The sequence below is a fragment of the Plecotus auritus genome, assembly GCF_963455305.1.
Source record: "Plecotus auritus genome assembly, chromosome: 1".
Classification (NCBI taxonomy): domain Eukaryota; kingdom Metazoa; phylum Chordata; class Mammalia; order Chiroptera; family Vespertilionidae; genus Plecotus; species Plecotus auritus.
The window spans coordinates 150,240,904-150,257,046 of NC_137770.1; the positions used below are offsets into that span (position 1 = coordinate 150,240,904).

A 16,143-nucleotide genomic window follows, 5' to 3' on the forward strand; every position below is an offset into this window, starting at 1 on the left:
GTCCAAACAGCTCTCATTGGCACGTTCCAGTCATAGAGAAGGGAAGAAAGATAAAGAGTAAATAAATGAGAAAAAAAGAGGGGGTAGAAGAGATGAAAGTACAGAATTTGGAAAATTGGAAGGTGCCGACAGCAGTCTCTTGAGTTAGAAACTGGACAATGCAGCATACAGCAGACCTCCTCCCTCACGGGCTCAGATAGATGCTGCCACCGTTAGCAATCGTGTCATTTAAGAATAGGTTTGTATTATTAAGCCTGAAGAGAACAACTTTGTTGAATGCAACTTTTTGCTCTGTGGATGTCTTATTTTCTGATTCATTATTACTGTTTCTGCTTACGGTGCTGCTTTATGTCTTTTTCGTAGACTTCTGAATACAAGTTAACATTCATTGTGGCCAGCATCATGCTAGACATTGCGCATCTGTAGTCTCATTTATTTATTTAGAACAGTCATAGGCAGGCAGGTCCCTTTCCCTGTTTTGTAAAAGAGGACATGGAAACACTAGACTCATTTGCCCAGTTTAAAGTTAGGACAGAACTATCCAGGAGCCCATGCCATTAACTACTGCTAACTCAAATACTGAGGTTTTTCCAAGAGTAATGCATTTCTCTACCCTTTAAATGCTGGTTTGTTTTTAGTTTGGTGTTGAGCATTTCCAAACAAAATTAGATTCTTTTTGTCAGATTTTTTAAAAACAGATAAAGAACAGGATTCAGATTAATCTCCCAGCTTTCTGCTGTGTTGCAAGGACACGCTTGTGAAGACATGTGAAGACACAAAAGATGTTCTAGATTTAGTAGCAGTAGACGATTTTTTTTTTTTTTTAGTGTTTAGTGTTCTACTGCTCCTTTTTTTAATCAAATAAATAACCATAATCACTGCTTACATCTCCACTCTGGAATCTTGCCTCTAAAACAGACATGCCTCATAGTTTGACATACAACACTGCTTCTGTTTTTTGATAGACTCTGAGCTTTATTTCCTTATGCCCTTATAAGCAGATGTTACACACATTTCATATACAGAGTCCAATGAGTAATGCATATTAGTTGGACTGTGGAAAAGTAAGTCTGATTGAGATATAGAATTTGCTGATGAAATTTAAGATTTTCTCAGTTACTAGAAAATAGTTTTTGTGTTTTATTGAACACTCAGAAAACATTACCGCTTCACTCTTTCAGATTATGCCAAAGTTACCATTTTTATCTAGGTTTTGTGTTCTTCCCATCTCTTCCTAAAGACAACAGCTATAATTTGAGTGTTTCTGGTTTACATTTTAAATTTTATTTCATGCTTCTCTAGATTTTTTTTTTTTTTGAAGAGTATGTAACTTCACAATGTCAGAAAGAAGCAAGTTTAGGCCCTGAGATCCATAAGCCATTGTTGGTCAGCAAAAGTAAATATTCTCCCCGTTTCTTAGGACCTTTTATAGCTGACTAGTCTGTTCTCTTCTGCTTTACTGCTTGTGTGAAAACTTGGAAGTGCTTATAAATTGCTAAGCTTATATACTTTCTCCTGACTATTTGCCCAGGCTTACTGTTTCACTGTGTTTCTACATCCTACTACCCAGTTTTCCAACCTTCAGAGACTTGAGGTAACAGTTCTGGAAGTGGTTGATATGAATATATAGGTTTCAGGTGTGGGCTTCTGTGTTACAAGATCTGTATATGGCACTGTGTGTCCACCACCCAAAGTCAAATCTCCTGTCACAATATATTAAGACCCCCTATTCCCCACCCCCTTCCCTCTGGCAGTCACCCATGCTGTTTGTGTTCACGAGTTTCAGTTTTATATCCCACATATGAGTGAAAACGTATGGTTCTTAGCTTTTCCTGACCAACTTATCTCACTTAGCATAATGTTCTCAAGGTCCATCCATGTTGTTACACATGGCGTGTTTCACCCTTCCTTATGGCTGAGTAGTATTCCATTGTGTATATGTACCATGTCTTCTTTATCCAGTCCTCTATCACGGGACACTTTGGTTGTTTTCATGTCTTGGCCACCATGAATAATGATGCAATGAACATAGGTGTGCATATATCTTTGCAAATACATGATTTTGAGTTTTTCGGGTATAAACCCAGGAGAGGGATTGCTGGCTCGTATGGTAGCTCTATTCTTAATATTTTTAGGAATCTCCCCATAGTGGTTGTACCAGTCTACATTACCACCAGCAGTGAATGAGGGCTCCCTTTTCTCCACAACCTCTCCAACATTTGTTGTTGTTTGTCTTATTGGTAATGGCCACTCTAACAGGTGTGAGGTGGTATCTCATTGTAGTTTTAATTTATATTTTCCTAATGCCAGTGAGGTTGAACATCTTTTCATATATCTGTTGGCTGTTTGTATGTCTTCTTGGGAGAGGTGTATTTTCAAGTCCTCTGTCCACTTTTTGATTGGGTTGTTGTTTGTTTATTTATTTGATGTTGAGTTTTATGAGTTCTTTATATATTGTGGAAATTAAACCTTTGTCAGAGCTACTGTTTGTAAATGTCATGTCCCATCTGGTTGGCTACCTCTTTGTTTTGTTGTCAGTTTCTTTTGCTGTGCAGAAGCTTTTTAGTTCGATATAGTCCCATTCATTTATTTTTACATTTACTTCCCTTGCCTTTGGGGTCAAGTTCATAAAATGTTCTCTATGACCAAGGTCCATAGTTTGGTACCTATATTTTTTTCTATGTAACTTATTGTTTTGGGTCTTATATTTAGGTCTTTGATTCATTTTGAATTAATTTTTGTATATAAAGACAAACTGTAATCCAGTTTCATCCATTTGCATGTGGCGTTCCAGTTTTCCCAGCACCATTTATTGAAGAGATTGTCTTTACTCCATTGTGTATTTCTGGATCCTTTGTCAAAAATTATCTGTCCATATACATATGGTTTTATAGCTGGGCTCTCCCTTCTGTTCCACTGAGATGTGTGTCTGTTTCTCTGCCAATACCATGCCGATTTGATTATTGTAGCTCTGTAGTATAATTTGAAGTCCGGTAGCATGTTACCTCCAGTTCTTTTTTCTTAGGATTGCTTTGGCTATTTGGGGTCTTTTGTGGTTTCTCATTCTATTTCTTTAAAAAATGACATTGGAATTTTGATGGGGATTGCATTAAATCTGTATATTGCTTTGGGTAATATGGCCATTTTAACTATGTTGATCCTTCCAATCCATGAACACAGGATATTTTTCCATTTTATTGTGTCTTTTTCAATCTCTTTTAATAATGCTTTGTAGTTTTCAGTATATAAATCTTTCACGGTCTTTGTTAAGTTTATTCCTAGGTATTTTATTCTTTTGGTTGGAATTGAAAATGGAATTTTTTTATGGTTGTTTTAATTTCCTCACTGCTGACTGTTCTATTTAATTTTTCCAATTCTCCATGATTCAGTCTAGGATGGTTATATCTAGAAACTTACACATTTCTTCTAGGTCAGTGGTCGGCAAGCTCATTAGTCAACAGAGCCAAATATCAATAGTACAACGATTGAAATTTCTCTTGAGAACCAAATTTTTTAAACTTAAACTTCTTCTAATGCCACTTCTTCAAAATAGATGCACCCAGGCCGTGGTATTTTGTGGAAGAGCCACACTCAAGGGGCCAAAGAGCCGCATGTGGCTCGTGAGCCGCAGTTCACCGACCACGGTTCTGGTTATTGAATTTGGTGGCATATAATGTTTCATAATATTCTAATATCCTTTGTATATCTGTGATGTCTGTGGTAATTTCTCCTCTCTCATTTCTGATTTTGTTTATATGGTTCTTCCTTTTTTCCTTAGTGAGTCTAGTTAGGGGTTTGTCAATTTCATTAATCTTTTCAAAGAACCAGCTCTTTGTCGTGTTATTTTTTTATATAGTCTTTTTGTTGTCTATTTCATTCAATTCTGCTCTGATTTTTATTATATCCTTTCTTCTGCTGACTTTGGGTTGCTTTTGTTTTTCGTTTTCTAGTTCTATAAGGTGTAATGTTAGGTTGTTTACTTAGGATTTCTCTTATTTCTTGAGATAGGCCTATAATGATATACACTTCCCTCTTATTACTGCTTTCCCTGCATCCCAGATTTTTTGACATGTTGTATTGTCATTCTCATTTGTCTCTATGTATCTTATGATCTCATCTTTTATTTCTTATTTGACCCAGTCATTTTTAATAGTATGTTGTTTAAGCTCCATGTATTTGTGGGTTTCTTTACTTCCATTTTGCAGTTGATTTCTAATTTCAAGGCATTGTCGTCAGAGAATATGCTTGGTATAATTTCAATCTTCTTGAATTAATTGATGCTAGTTTTGTGACCTAATATATGGTCTATTCTTAAGAATGCTCTATATGCACTTGGGATGAAAGGTTCTGTAAATGTCAATTATGTCCATTTGGTCTAGTGTTTTATTTAAGGCCAATATTTCTTTATTTGATCTTTCTAGAGCTGTAAAGGAGTATTAAGATCCCCAACTATGATTGTGTTTTGATCTGTTTCTCCCTTTACTTCTGTGAGTAGTTGTTTTATATATTTCAGTGCTCCCTGGTTGGATGCATATATATTAAGAAGTCTTATGTTTTCTTGATGTAGTGTCCCCTTTATCATTATAAAGTGTCCATCTTTGTCTCTTATTATCTTTAAATCTATTTTGTCAGATATAAGTATGGCTACATGTGCTTTTCTGTGGATGTTATTTGCTTGGAGAATCGTTTTTCACCCTTGTACTTTGAATCTATCAGCTGAGCCGAGAGTTCCCAGCTGCAGGGCTGCATCTGCGGACCGGGTGCACTTTCCTCCCTTCTCATCTCTCCCTCTATTTCCAGATGCCCATCTTTTGATGTTTCAATGTGCAGGTCTCTCAGGTGTGTGTCTGTGTTAAGTAGGGATTTCTTTGTTGAATTATAGTTGGTTAACTTGTTGAAATTTCAGGGGGAAAGAACAAGGTGCGCTCTCACACCGCCATTCCTCTCACATCACTCAACATGAGAGCCTTATATATTCTTTTGTTTTAAAATTTCTAATTTAACTTCTAGTATGACAAATATGGTTGGATATAACCACATTAGTAAAGCTCTATGGAAGTACGCAATAACCTTTTCTAGTATGAAGGGGAGGCTAACAGTTGCTTTCAGGATGTGGACTTCGGTGATTTCGCAGTGTCAATATTGAATGCGTGACAGCTATGCTGCAGAAGAATGTTTTGCTTTAGAGAGAAGCCGGCAAGCCTTTTCTTCATTTCTGAATGTTCTCTATTAACATATCACGTGTCCTGTTGCTTTCATTGATAAAGCTAAGTGCTTGGTATTGTTGTTACTGAACCAGTAACAAAAGAAAAATGTCTAATATTGAGAAAGGCTATTTAAAATTTCCAAAGTCATCCTCATAGCAGAAAATAATCTTGTTTATTAATGACTGCAGTATGTATCCTATAAGGTTTTGCTCTTCTGACTAGCATTTAGAAATATATATTTATTACATTTAACAGTATTTGGAAACACATAGGTTCCCTCTTCCCATGAAGTGCAGTCTAAAAATGCTACCAATACTAAAATTGGCTTAGGGGGAAACAAAAGAAAAATGTAATTTCACACCTGGTTTGCATATAAATGCCACGCCACAGAAGTGTCATCTTTACTAAGCCAATGGTGACTTTTTTCCATGTTTGTAGCCTTCACCTCGATTTGTAAATGATGGTGATACAAAACATAGGAATTCATTCAACACATATTTAAGCTGTTATTGCCCTGCTTACCTGAAGGATTAGCCTAGGATTGGAAACTGGGACCTGGAGATTTCTTGTCCTTTGGCTTTGAGATCCACAAAAAGCTAGAAGTACAGGTTCTCTATTAAATGTTAAGGACTTAAATTCTTTCAGTTTTGACTATTAAACTGTTTTAGCTGCATTACTATGTATTTATGGGTTACATAAATCACAACTGAGTTGTGCATAGTAAATACTCAGCGAAGAACTATCAGGTCTGTAAATACAAAGAACGCACCTGCCATCTTCTCCCCCCCAATCAATAATCAATCAGCATTCTTTGTCACAGAGCCTTAGAAACTGCAGCACAACTAACATCAAACAGAGCTGCATGCAGATGAAAACCTATTTTCCACCTGTGCTTCTGCCATACTACCAATCTAATTTTACCAGTAGAGGCAGCTTTTAATTTTCATATATTTAGAAATAATTAAGATGGAAAAGGTAGAATAGCAATACAAGTTATCACTTAAATGTATCCACTACTTCTTCAAAAAAAAAAATCAAGTAAACTGGGAAAATGAAATTGTATTTCTAAGTTTTCAGTGTTTTGTTTGTACAAACTAGCAAATGGAGTGGGTTTTTCACTTCTAGGTTTAAGAGTCCTGGTGTCTAGACAGTTCCTAGAGAGCTAAGTGATGTCTGGAGCTCTTGTCAGGATAGGAAGTTGAACAAATCCAAATGTCCTGACCTTTAGGTTTATTCCTGTGACCTAATGGAAAAATTGTGACACTTTGGAAGAAAGGACTCAAATGCATATTCTGATCACCCTTAATCAAAAGATTGCTGGGAGGACCAAACAGTCCTTGGCAGCCAGCCATTTGCCTTCAGAAAAATCTTGGCTATTAAAACACTTTCCTTCCCATTCTGATCAATATTATTTCATTTTTGTTGCTCATGGGAATAAAATAGCTACATCCTTATCACAGGCCATTGAATAAAATAAGTTTCTCAACTCTTTTCAGCTGTGTTTTCAGACTGTCAGACAAGGCAGTGTTAAAGCCCAATACTCCAGAACACATGCTGAGCTTGCTCTGCCCTACCGTGTAGGCTGCTAAAATTCTTGGCATTGGTATACACATCAACTTGGAGTGTTCCTTTGACTTTGTTTGTGTCCTGGGCAATATTGAACAAAGACCTGGCACACAGAGATAAGGTACAACACATGGTCTAGCACTGTGGTTGGCAAACTGCGGCTCGTGAGCCACATGCGGCTCTTTGGCCCCTTGAGTGTGGCTCTTCCACAAATACCACGGCCTGGGCGAGTCTATTTTGAAGAAGTGGCATTAGAAGAAGTTTAAGTTTAAAAAATTTGGCTCTCAAAAGAAATTTCAATCATTGTACTGTTGATATTTGGCTCTGTTGACCAATGAGTTTGCTGACCACTGGTCTAGCATATATTCTAACTTAGTGCTTCTCAAACTTTAATGTGTATACAAATTACCAGGGAAGCTTGGTAACTTGCAGATTCTGACCTGATAAGTCTGGGGCAAGGCCAAGAGTCTGCAGTTTCAACAGGCTTCTCTGTGACACTGATACAGCTGTTCTGCAGATCACAGGTTAGCACAAAGTGCTTTTTACTTCTCTGTATTTAAACTTCTCAATTGGTTTTGTTTTCACTCTAACAAGGTGACAAAGACTTCAGGCTTGAGACCAATGGAACCGAGAGATGTCAAAGCAATTCGAGAATTAACCAACAGTTACCTGGAGCAGTTTCACCTTGCCCCGGTGATGGATGAAGAGGACGTAGCCCACTGGTTCCTCCCCCAGGAGCACATTATTGACACGTTTGTAGTGGAGGTAAAGATGAGATGATATGATGGTTCAGAGAAATATGAAGATACTATATGCCACTGAGTCCATTTTCCAGGAGGATCACACAGTGCCATCTTTCCTCTTCCTCCATGACTTGCCGCTTCTATACCAGATTTCTGCTCACCCTGCTAGAACCAGGTTTTCTTCTTACAGCTTCCATTACTTAGATAAAAGCACACTTTTACTACTTATGAATGGGAAATCACTATACTTTTCTGTTGCTACTGATGTTATTAATTGCTTTTCTTATTTTGCAAAAAAAAAGCCAATTTGGATGACCTCCTTTGTGATAGATACATTCCAAAGTTTAATATTCCTTTGGTTTTGCAAAACTGGAACTGAACTGCATTTGGTTGAGATTAAGCCACTTAATTCAACCCTCCTTGTTCAAATGAAGGAAGGAAAAGTAACAGTTTAGATTTTCTGATTATTGGTTAGATGAGTTTAACATAGTGATTTTTAAACCATATTTTCAAAAGCTTAGAATTTGTTGTGCAGATGCTACTTCGCTTAGAAGCTCTTTTGGTTGAAGTAAGGTGAAGTTGAGAAGTTGGGATTTAAACTGGTAAGTACCTGGAGGAGAGAAAGGAGCGAAGAGGTACTGTAGCGATCCATTCACTATTTGTTGTGAGAATTGAGCTGGAAGTGTATTTTCAGCATTGTCAGGCATTGTCTGCATGTAAAATTACGGCCAAGTTAGGGCAGTAATGGTAGGAGTAGACAGAGTGAATTCAGAGGACATTTCTGAAAAACAATTGAGCAGTCTTTGTTTTTAAACGTTTATTTCTGAAACAGTGCTGGAGTGGATATCTTTGTGTACAAATCTTTATGCACTTGTGTAAGTTTCTCCAGAGCAGCAGTTCTCAAAGTTTTTTTGTTTTTTTTATCCCAGGACTCCTTTATTCTTTTAAGAATTATTGAGCTTTTTATTTTTGTGTATTATATCTACAAATATATACTGTATTCAAAATTAAAACAAATTTTAAATATTATTTTGTAAGTCAGACAAAGCCAAATACCATATATAATGTCACTTATATAAGGAATCTTTAAAAACAAAACAATCTCATAGGCACAGATAACAGATTATTGGTTGTCAGAGGTGGGAAGAGGGGAATGGGTGAAAGTGGTTAAAGGTAAAAACTTCCAGTTATAAAATAAGTGAGTCCTGGGGATGTAATGTACAGCATAGTAATTATAGTTATGATACTGTATTGTATATTTGAAAGTTGCCAAGAGAGTAGATCTTAAAAGTTCTCATCAAGAGAAAAAAAACTTGTAACTATGTGAGGTGATGGATATTAAGTAGACTTATTGTAGTGATCATTTCATAATATACACATATATCAAATTATATTGTTCATATGAAATTAATATAATGTTATACGTCAATTATATCTCAGTAAAAAAAGAAAAACAAGAAATAATTGGAAAAAATCTATTATTTAATGACCGTATAACAATAGTAAACCCATTACATTTTACCTAAATGACATATTTTGTATGACAAATAACTTTTTCAAAGTAACAAAATTAGTGAAAAGAATTATATTGTATTATATTATTGCAAGTCTCTTCTTAAATGTCTGACTTAATAGAAGACAACTGGGTTCTCACATCTTCTGCATTCAGACTATTGTGATATATTATTTTAATTGAAGTATATGAAAAAAATCCTTCACACAGAGTACTGGAGATATGAAAAAGAATGAGTATTTTAATAGCCTTTTCAGGTAATTGTGGATATTATGTATCTCAAATCATATTAATGAACTTTTGTTACTGTTAGATTAAAATCCATTGGTCTTTTTTGTTGTTGTTGTTAATCTTCACCCTAGGATATTTTTTCTATTGATTTTTTTTTAAGCTGGAGTGGAAGGGAGGGAGGGAGAGAGAGAGAGAGCAAGAAAGAGAAACATCGATATGAGAGAGATACATCGATTGGTTGCCTCCTGTGTGTTCCCCCGCTGGGGATCTAACCTGCAACCCAGGTACATGCCCTTGAACGGGAATTAAACCCTCAACCCTTCAGTGCATGAGCCAGCACTCTAACCACTGATCCATGATGGTTAGGGCAGTTCTAATAGTTTTTTGATGGACTCTGTAGGGTTCTCTATATATGGTATCATGTCATGTGCAAATAATAACAGTTTTACTTCTTCCTTTTCTATTGGGATACCTTTTATTTCTTCTTCCTGTCTGATTGTTGTGTCTAGGACTTCCAGTACTATCCTAATATATAAAAACTTAGGGTCTGTAATGTCCAAAACGACCAAAGGCTTGACCGACTGGAAGTCAGTCCTGCAGTCAGTGCTGGGTTGCTGTGGCGACCCAGCACTGACTGCCGAGGGGGCTGCAGATCAGGCCTAGAGAAAGGCCTGGAGAGAGAAGCAGGGTCTGATCCATAGCCTCCGTGGAAGCTGTTCATCAGCCCTTGCCTCTCTTTCTCTCTGGGCCTCTGCGGGGGCTGCTGATCAGCCCTGCCTCTCTGATCAGGCCTGGAGTCACTGACTGGCAATCAGAACCAAATCTGGGTGAACTGTGAGGAGCTAATGGCTGCCCAGGCAGCTGAGCTTTTGATGCTGACTGGCATAGAAACTGACCAATCAGAACCAAATCTGGGTGACCTGAGAGGAGCCAATGGCTGTCCAGGAGGTGGAGCTTCTGACATTGACTGGCATAGAAACCGACCAATCAGAACCTATTCTGGGTGAACTGCAAAGGCAGAACCTAAGGTGGGGGCTGAGGAGGGGTTTTAAGGGCAACAACTGTTTGGTGTAAGGTGTAAGAAAGCAGTTCAATTTTTTAATGACCGGTTTGGCAGTATACTGCATATGGCTGGCTATCAGTCCAGATACAGGGATTATGTGTTTTTGTCTGCCAAGAGCATCTCCTCCTGCTGAAAAATGCTCTCTCCCTCCGACCCCCCCCCCACCATTTAAGCAATCCTATTCTATATAATCTATCTATACTAATAAAAGGATGATAATATGCTACTTAGCCCAGGTCAACCAGCCATCTTCTGGACATCCAACTTCCTACTGGACAAAGTCATGGTGGTGGGCAAGGCAGAGGCAGTTAGGGGCGATCAGGCTGGCAGGGGAGGGCACTTGGGGGCGAGATCAGGCCGGCAGGCAGGTGAGTGGTTAGGAGTCAGCAGTCTCAGATTGCAAGAGGGATGTCCGATTGGAGAGGGTGCAGGCTGGGCTGAGGGAAACCGACCCCCCCCCCCCCCCGCCCCATGCACAAATTTCATGCTCCGGGCCACTAGTGTTGAATAAGAGTGGTAAAAGCAGACATCCCTGTCTTGTTCCTCATCGAAAGGGAAACACTTCTAATTTTTTACTATGGTGCTGTCTGTGGGTTTGTCATATATGGCCTTTATTATGTTGAGGTATGTTGCCTCTATTCCCACTTTGCTGAGTTTTTATCACAAATGGGTGCTGGATTTTATCAAATGATTTTTCTACATCTATTGATATGATCATGTCATTTTAATCATTCATTTTGTTTATGTGGTGTGTATCAGGCTAATTGATTTGTGGATATTGTACCAATTTTGCATCCCTGGAATAAATCCCACTTGATCATGGTGTATGATCTTTTTAATGTACTTCTGGATACGGTTTGCTAATATTTTATTGAGGATTTATGCATCTATGTTCATCTATGTTCTTCCTTTGTAGTGTCTATCTGGTTTTGGAATTAGTTTAATGCTGGCCTCATAAAGTTAGCTTGGGAGTCTTCCCTCCTCTTGAATTTTTTGGAATTGTTTGAGAAAAATAGGACTTAGTTCTTCTTTGAATGTTTGGTAAAACTTACCTGTGAGGCTATCCAGTCCAGGACTTCTGTTTGTTGCGAGTTTTTTGATTACTGCTTCAATTTCACTAGTTGTAATATGCCTATTCAGATTCTCTGATTCTTCCTTATTCAGTTTAAGATTATATATTTCAGGAATTTATCCACTTAGTCCACATTATCTAATTTGTTGGCATATAGTTGTTCATAATGTTTCCTACTATCCTTTTTATTTCTGTAGAGTCACTTGTTACTTCTCTTTCATTTCTGATTTTATTTGGGTTCTCTCTTTTTTTCTTGATGAATCTGATGAAAGGTTTGTCAATCTTGTTTATCTTTGCAAAGAACCAACTCATGGTTTCATTGATCTTTTGAAATTTCCTTTAAGTGTAAAGTTAGATTGTTTATTGAGAATTTTCTTTTTTCTTGAGGTAGGCCTGTGCGAATGTCCCCCCCACATCCCGCGTGGTTCAGGGTTTGGGCTCTGGAGGAGGCCGCACACAAATGAAAGGGACTAGAAAATATTAATTTGGAAATATTGGGGACCAGGCGGGAGCCCAACTCAAGGGGAAGGACTTCACCCTGCTCTGGCCTTGCTATCCCTTTTATTAAGACTATGGGATACACCCATAAACTTTAGGCAGGCAATTCCAATGATAGCCCATCAGCAAAGATTTACATAAGACTAAAAGGTGGCTAAAAGCTTTAGCTACCGTACCATTGTCTCAACTAAACAGTGGGTGGTTGGCTCTGACCTTTCAGAGCTTCAAGGTTGACCAGCCTTCTGGGCCCCTTGTCCATACCTCTCTGCTAGTGAGGACAATGGGCGGCTTCCAACAGGCCTGTAATGCTATTAATTTCCCTCCGAGGACTGCTTTCACTGTGTCCTATAGATTTGGGGTTGTTGTGTTCTCATTTTCATTTGTTTCAAGGTATCTTAATTTCTTCCTTGATCTTATTGTTAACCCATGCCTTGTTTAGTAACATATTGTTTAGCCTTCATGTTTTTTGTGTGTTCTTCGTGGTTTTTTTATGATTGCTTTCTAGTTTCATACCATTATGTTCAGAGAAGATGCTTGATATAATTTCAATCCTATATTTATTGAGATTTGTTTTGTGTCCTAACATGAGGTCTGTCCTAGAAAATGCACATAAGAAATACGTGTATTCTGCTGCTTTTGGGGTGAAATGCTCTGAAGATATTAATTAAATCCACCTGATCTAGTATGTCATTTAAGGCCACTATTTCCTTGTTGATTTTCTATCTGCAAGATCTATCCATTGATGTCAATGGGGTGTTAAAAAATCCCCTATGATGACTGTATTACTGTTAATCTCTTTATGTCCATCAGGATTTGCTTAGGTGCTTCTGTGTTGGGTACATAAATGTTCACAAAGGCTGTATCCTCTTGTTGGATTGTTCCCTTTATCATTATGTAATGTCCTTCTTTGTCTCTTACTATAATCATTGTTTTAAAATCTGTTTGGTCAGATACAACTATTGGTACCCCAGCTTTTTCCTTTCATTTGCATGAAATATCTTTTTCCATCCCTTTACTTTTAGTTTGTATGTATCTTTTGTTCTGGCGTGGGTCTCTTGTAAACAGCATATATGTGGGTCTTGTTTTCTTATCCATTCAGCTACCCTGTGTCCTTTTGTTTGGAGCATTTAACCATTTTCATTCATTCATTCATTCATTCATTCATTTTATTTTTAGGGGATGTTTATTAAAGCTGGCACAGTCAAACAAGAGAAGGCCTAGCATAGAAGAAGCAACAGGAGAGAGACTAGGTGGGGAAATGAGCCTAGGCGGGGAAATGAGCCTAGGCTGGGCTGCTTTGGTTAACTAAGAAGTCAGAGAAAAGTGGGAAGCTCTTTATTTCTCCTTCAAGTTTAAATGATAGCCTTGCTGGGTAAAGTAGTCTTGATTGTATGTCCTTGCTTTTAATCACTTTGAATATTTCATGCCAATCCCTTATTTCCTGAAATGTTTCTGTTAAGAAATCAGCTGACAGTCTTATGGGAGCTCTCTTGTAGGGAACTAACTGTCTTTCTCTTGTGGCTTTCAATGTTCTCTCTTTGCCTTTAAGCTTTCCCATTTTAATTATAATGTGTCTTGGGCCTCATGTTTTCTTAAGTGTATACCTAAATACTTCATTTTCCTTGGAATGATTATAAATGGTATTGTATTTTTATTTATTTTTATTGATTTCAGAGAGGAAGGGAGATGTCTTGCTGCAATCACTTATTCCAGTTTATTTGTGGATTTCTACATAGCACATCATGTCATCTGCAAATAGGAACAATTTTATTTCTTCTCTTCCTATCTATATCTCTTTTTTTGTTTGTTTGTTTTTTGTTAATCCTCACCTGAGGATATTGTTCCATTGATATTTAGAGAGAGTAGAAGAGAGGGGAGAGATAGAGAAACATCGATGTGAGAGAGACACATCAATTGGTTGCCTCCTGCACGCACCCCGACCAGGGCTGGGGATCGAGCCTGCAACCGAGGTATATGCCCTTGCTCGGAATCGAACCCATGACCCTTCACTCTGCAGGCCAATGCCCAATCCACTGAGCCAAACTGGCTAGGACCTATCTGTATCTCTTTTATTTATTTTTCTTGACTTATTACAGGAGCTACGTCTTCCAGTACTCTTTCGAATAAGAGTGGTGAAGGTTGACATCCTTGTCTCATTCTTCATATTAGAAGGATTTCATCATGAGGTGTGTTAGCTGTAGAATTTCTGTAGATGCACCTTACCAATTTGAGATAAGTCCCTCTACTCCTAACTTGCTGCGAGTTGTTACCATGAATGGGTGTTGAGTTTTGTCCAGTGTTTCTGCTTCAATTGATATGATCATATGAGTTTTCTCCTTTAGTCTGTTGTTTTGGTATCTTACATTGATTGATTTTTAAATGTTTGACCTCTCTGCATTCCTAGAAAAATATCTAATTGTTTATGGTGTATATAATTCTTTCTATACTTTTTAAAATTTGGATTATTGATGTTTTGTTGAGTTTTTTTAGTTCATGAGTAATATTTGGTCTGGAGGGTTTGGGGTATGTTTTGTGATTTTTGTTTATTTTGTTCCTTGGTACCATGTTGTCTGGTTTAGACATCAGGATAATACTGGCTTAATAAAGTGAGTTAGGAAGTGTTACTTCTTCTATTTTCTAGAAGAGATTGCATAGAATTGGTAATAATTCTTTAAATGTTCGCTAGAATTCTTCAGTTAAAACCATCTGACCTTAGAGAACTATTTTTGCTAAAATAATGGACTATTCAGATAATCTATTTCATCTTGATTAAGTTTTAATGGATTGTGGTTTTTGAAGCATTGGTCCATTCTAAATTGTCAAATGTAGTTATATTTTTTATTGATTCTTTTTTAAGAGAGGGAGGAGAGGAGAGAGAGAGAGAAACATGGACATGAGAGCAGAACATTAATTTGCTTCCTCCTGCACACCCCCTACCTGGGATCAAGCCCACAAACCAGGCATGTGTCCTGACCGGGAATCAAACCAGCAACTGCAACCTTTTGGTACACTTAGGTGATGTCCAACCAACTGAGCACACTGGTCAGGGCTAAATTGTCAAATTTATAAGAGTGAAGTTGTTCATAATCACTTCCTTGTTACTCTTTTTTTAAAGGATATATTCTTTAAAATATATATCTATATCTATATATCTATATCTATATATATCTATATATATATATATATATATATATATATATATATATATATATATATATATATTTGATTTCAGAGGGAAGAAGGAAGAGGGAGAGAGAAATAAAAACATTAAGGATGAGAGAGAAGCATTGATCAGCTGCCTCCTCCATGCCCCTCACTGAGGACAGAGCCTGAAACTGGGTATGTCCCCTGAACAGCATTCGAACCATGACCTTCTGGTTAGATTCCTGGTCAGGGCATATACCCTGAGCCACACTGGCCAGGCCTTTGTTATTCTTTTAATGACTGCCAGATTTATAGTGATAACCCTTATTTCATTCCTTTTATTGATGATTCATACTTTCTCTTTATTTTTGTCAGTCTTGCTAGCTTTGCATCAGTTTAATTTTTCCAGAGGACCAGATTTTTGTTTCATTGATTTTCTCTATTGTTATCCTATTTTCATTGTCATTGATTTCTGATTTTATGATTATTTCTTTCCTTTTGCTTGCTTTGAATTTATTTTGCTCTTCTTTTTCTCATACCTCAAGGGAGGGACTTAGATTATCAAGATCTTTCTCTGATACAATGTAAATATTTACTTCTATAAATGTCCCTTTCTGTACTGCTTTAGCTTAATTCTACATATTTTAGTATATTCTCTTTTCATTTTCATTCAGGTTTTTTTTTAATTTCCTTTGAGACTTTCTCTTTGATGCGTATACTTAAATTCTGTTGTTCAATTTTTTTTATTTCATGATAATTTTTTTATTTTTTATTGATTAAGGTATTACATGTGTACATATCTTCCCATTGCCCCCCCCCCACCCCACTCCCATACATGCCCTCACCCCCCAGTGTCTTGCGTGCATTGGTTATGCTTATATGCATGCATACAAGTCCTTCCGTTGATCTTTTATCTCCCCCACCCCTCCCCAACGTTCCAGCTGTAATTTGACGGTCTGTTTGATGCTTTACTGCTTCTGTATCTGTCTTCTTTTTTTAATTTTTTTGATTAAGGTGTTACATATGTGTCCTTATTCCCCCATTAACCCCCACCTCCTATTCATGCCCCCATCCCCCTTTTGTCTGTGTCCATTGATGAGGCTTAC

General features: G+C 37.4%; 1 protein-coding gene across 4 annotated transcripts in view; it reads left to right on the forward strand.

The window, feature by feature from the left end:
- The window catches only part of NMT2 (N-myristoyltransferase 2), a 94,252-nt gene that overhangs the window by 61,913 nt on the left and 16,196 nt on the right, over positions 1-16,143 (forward strand). For all 4 annotated transcript variants that reach the window (XM_080650404.1, XM_080650406.1, XM_080650403.1 and 1 more), the window contains one exon: positions 7,368-7,538. In XM_080650404.1, coding sequence (XP_080506530.1) covers positions 7,368-7,538 — 171 coding nt within the window. The remainder of the gene's footprint in view (positions 1-7,367; positions 7,539-16,143) is intronic.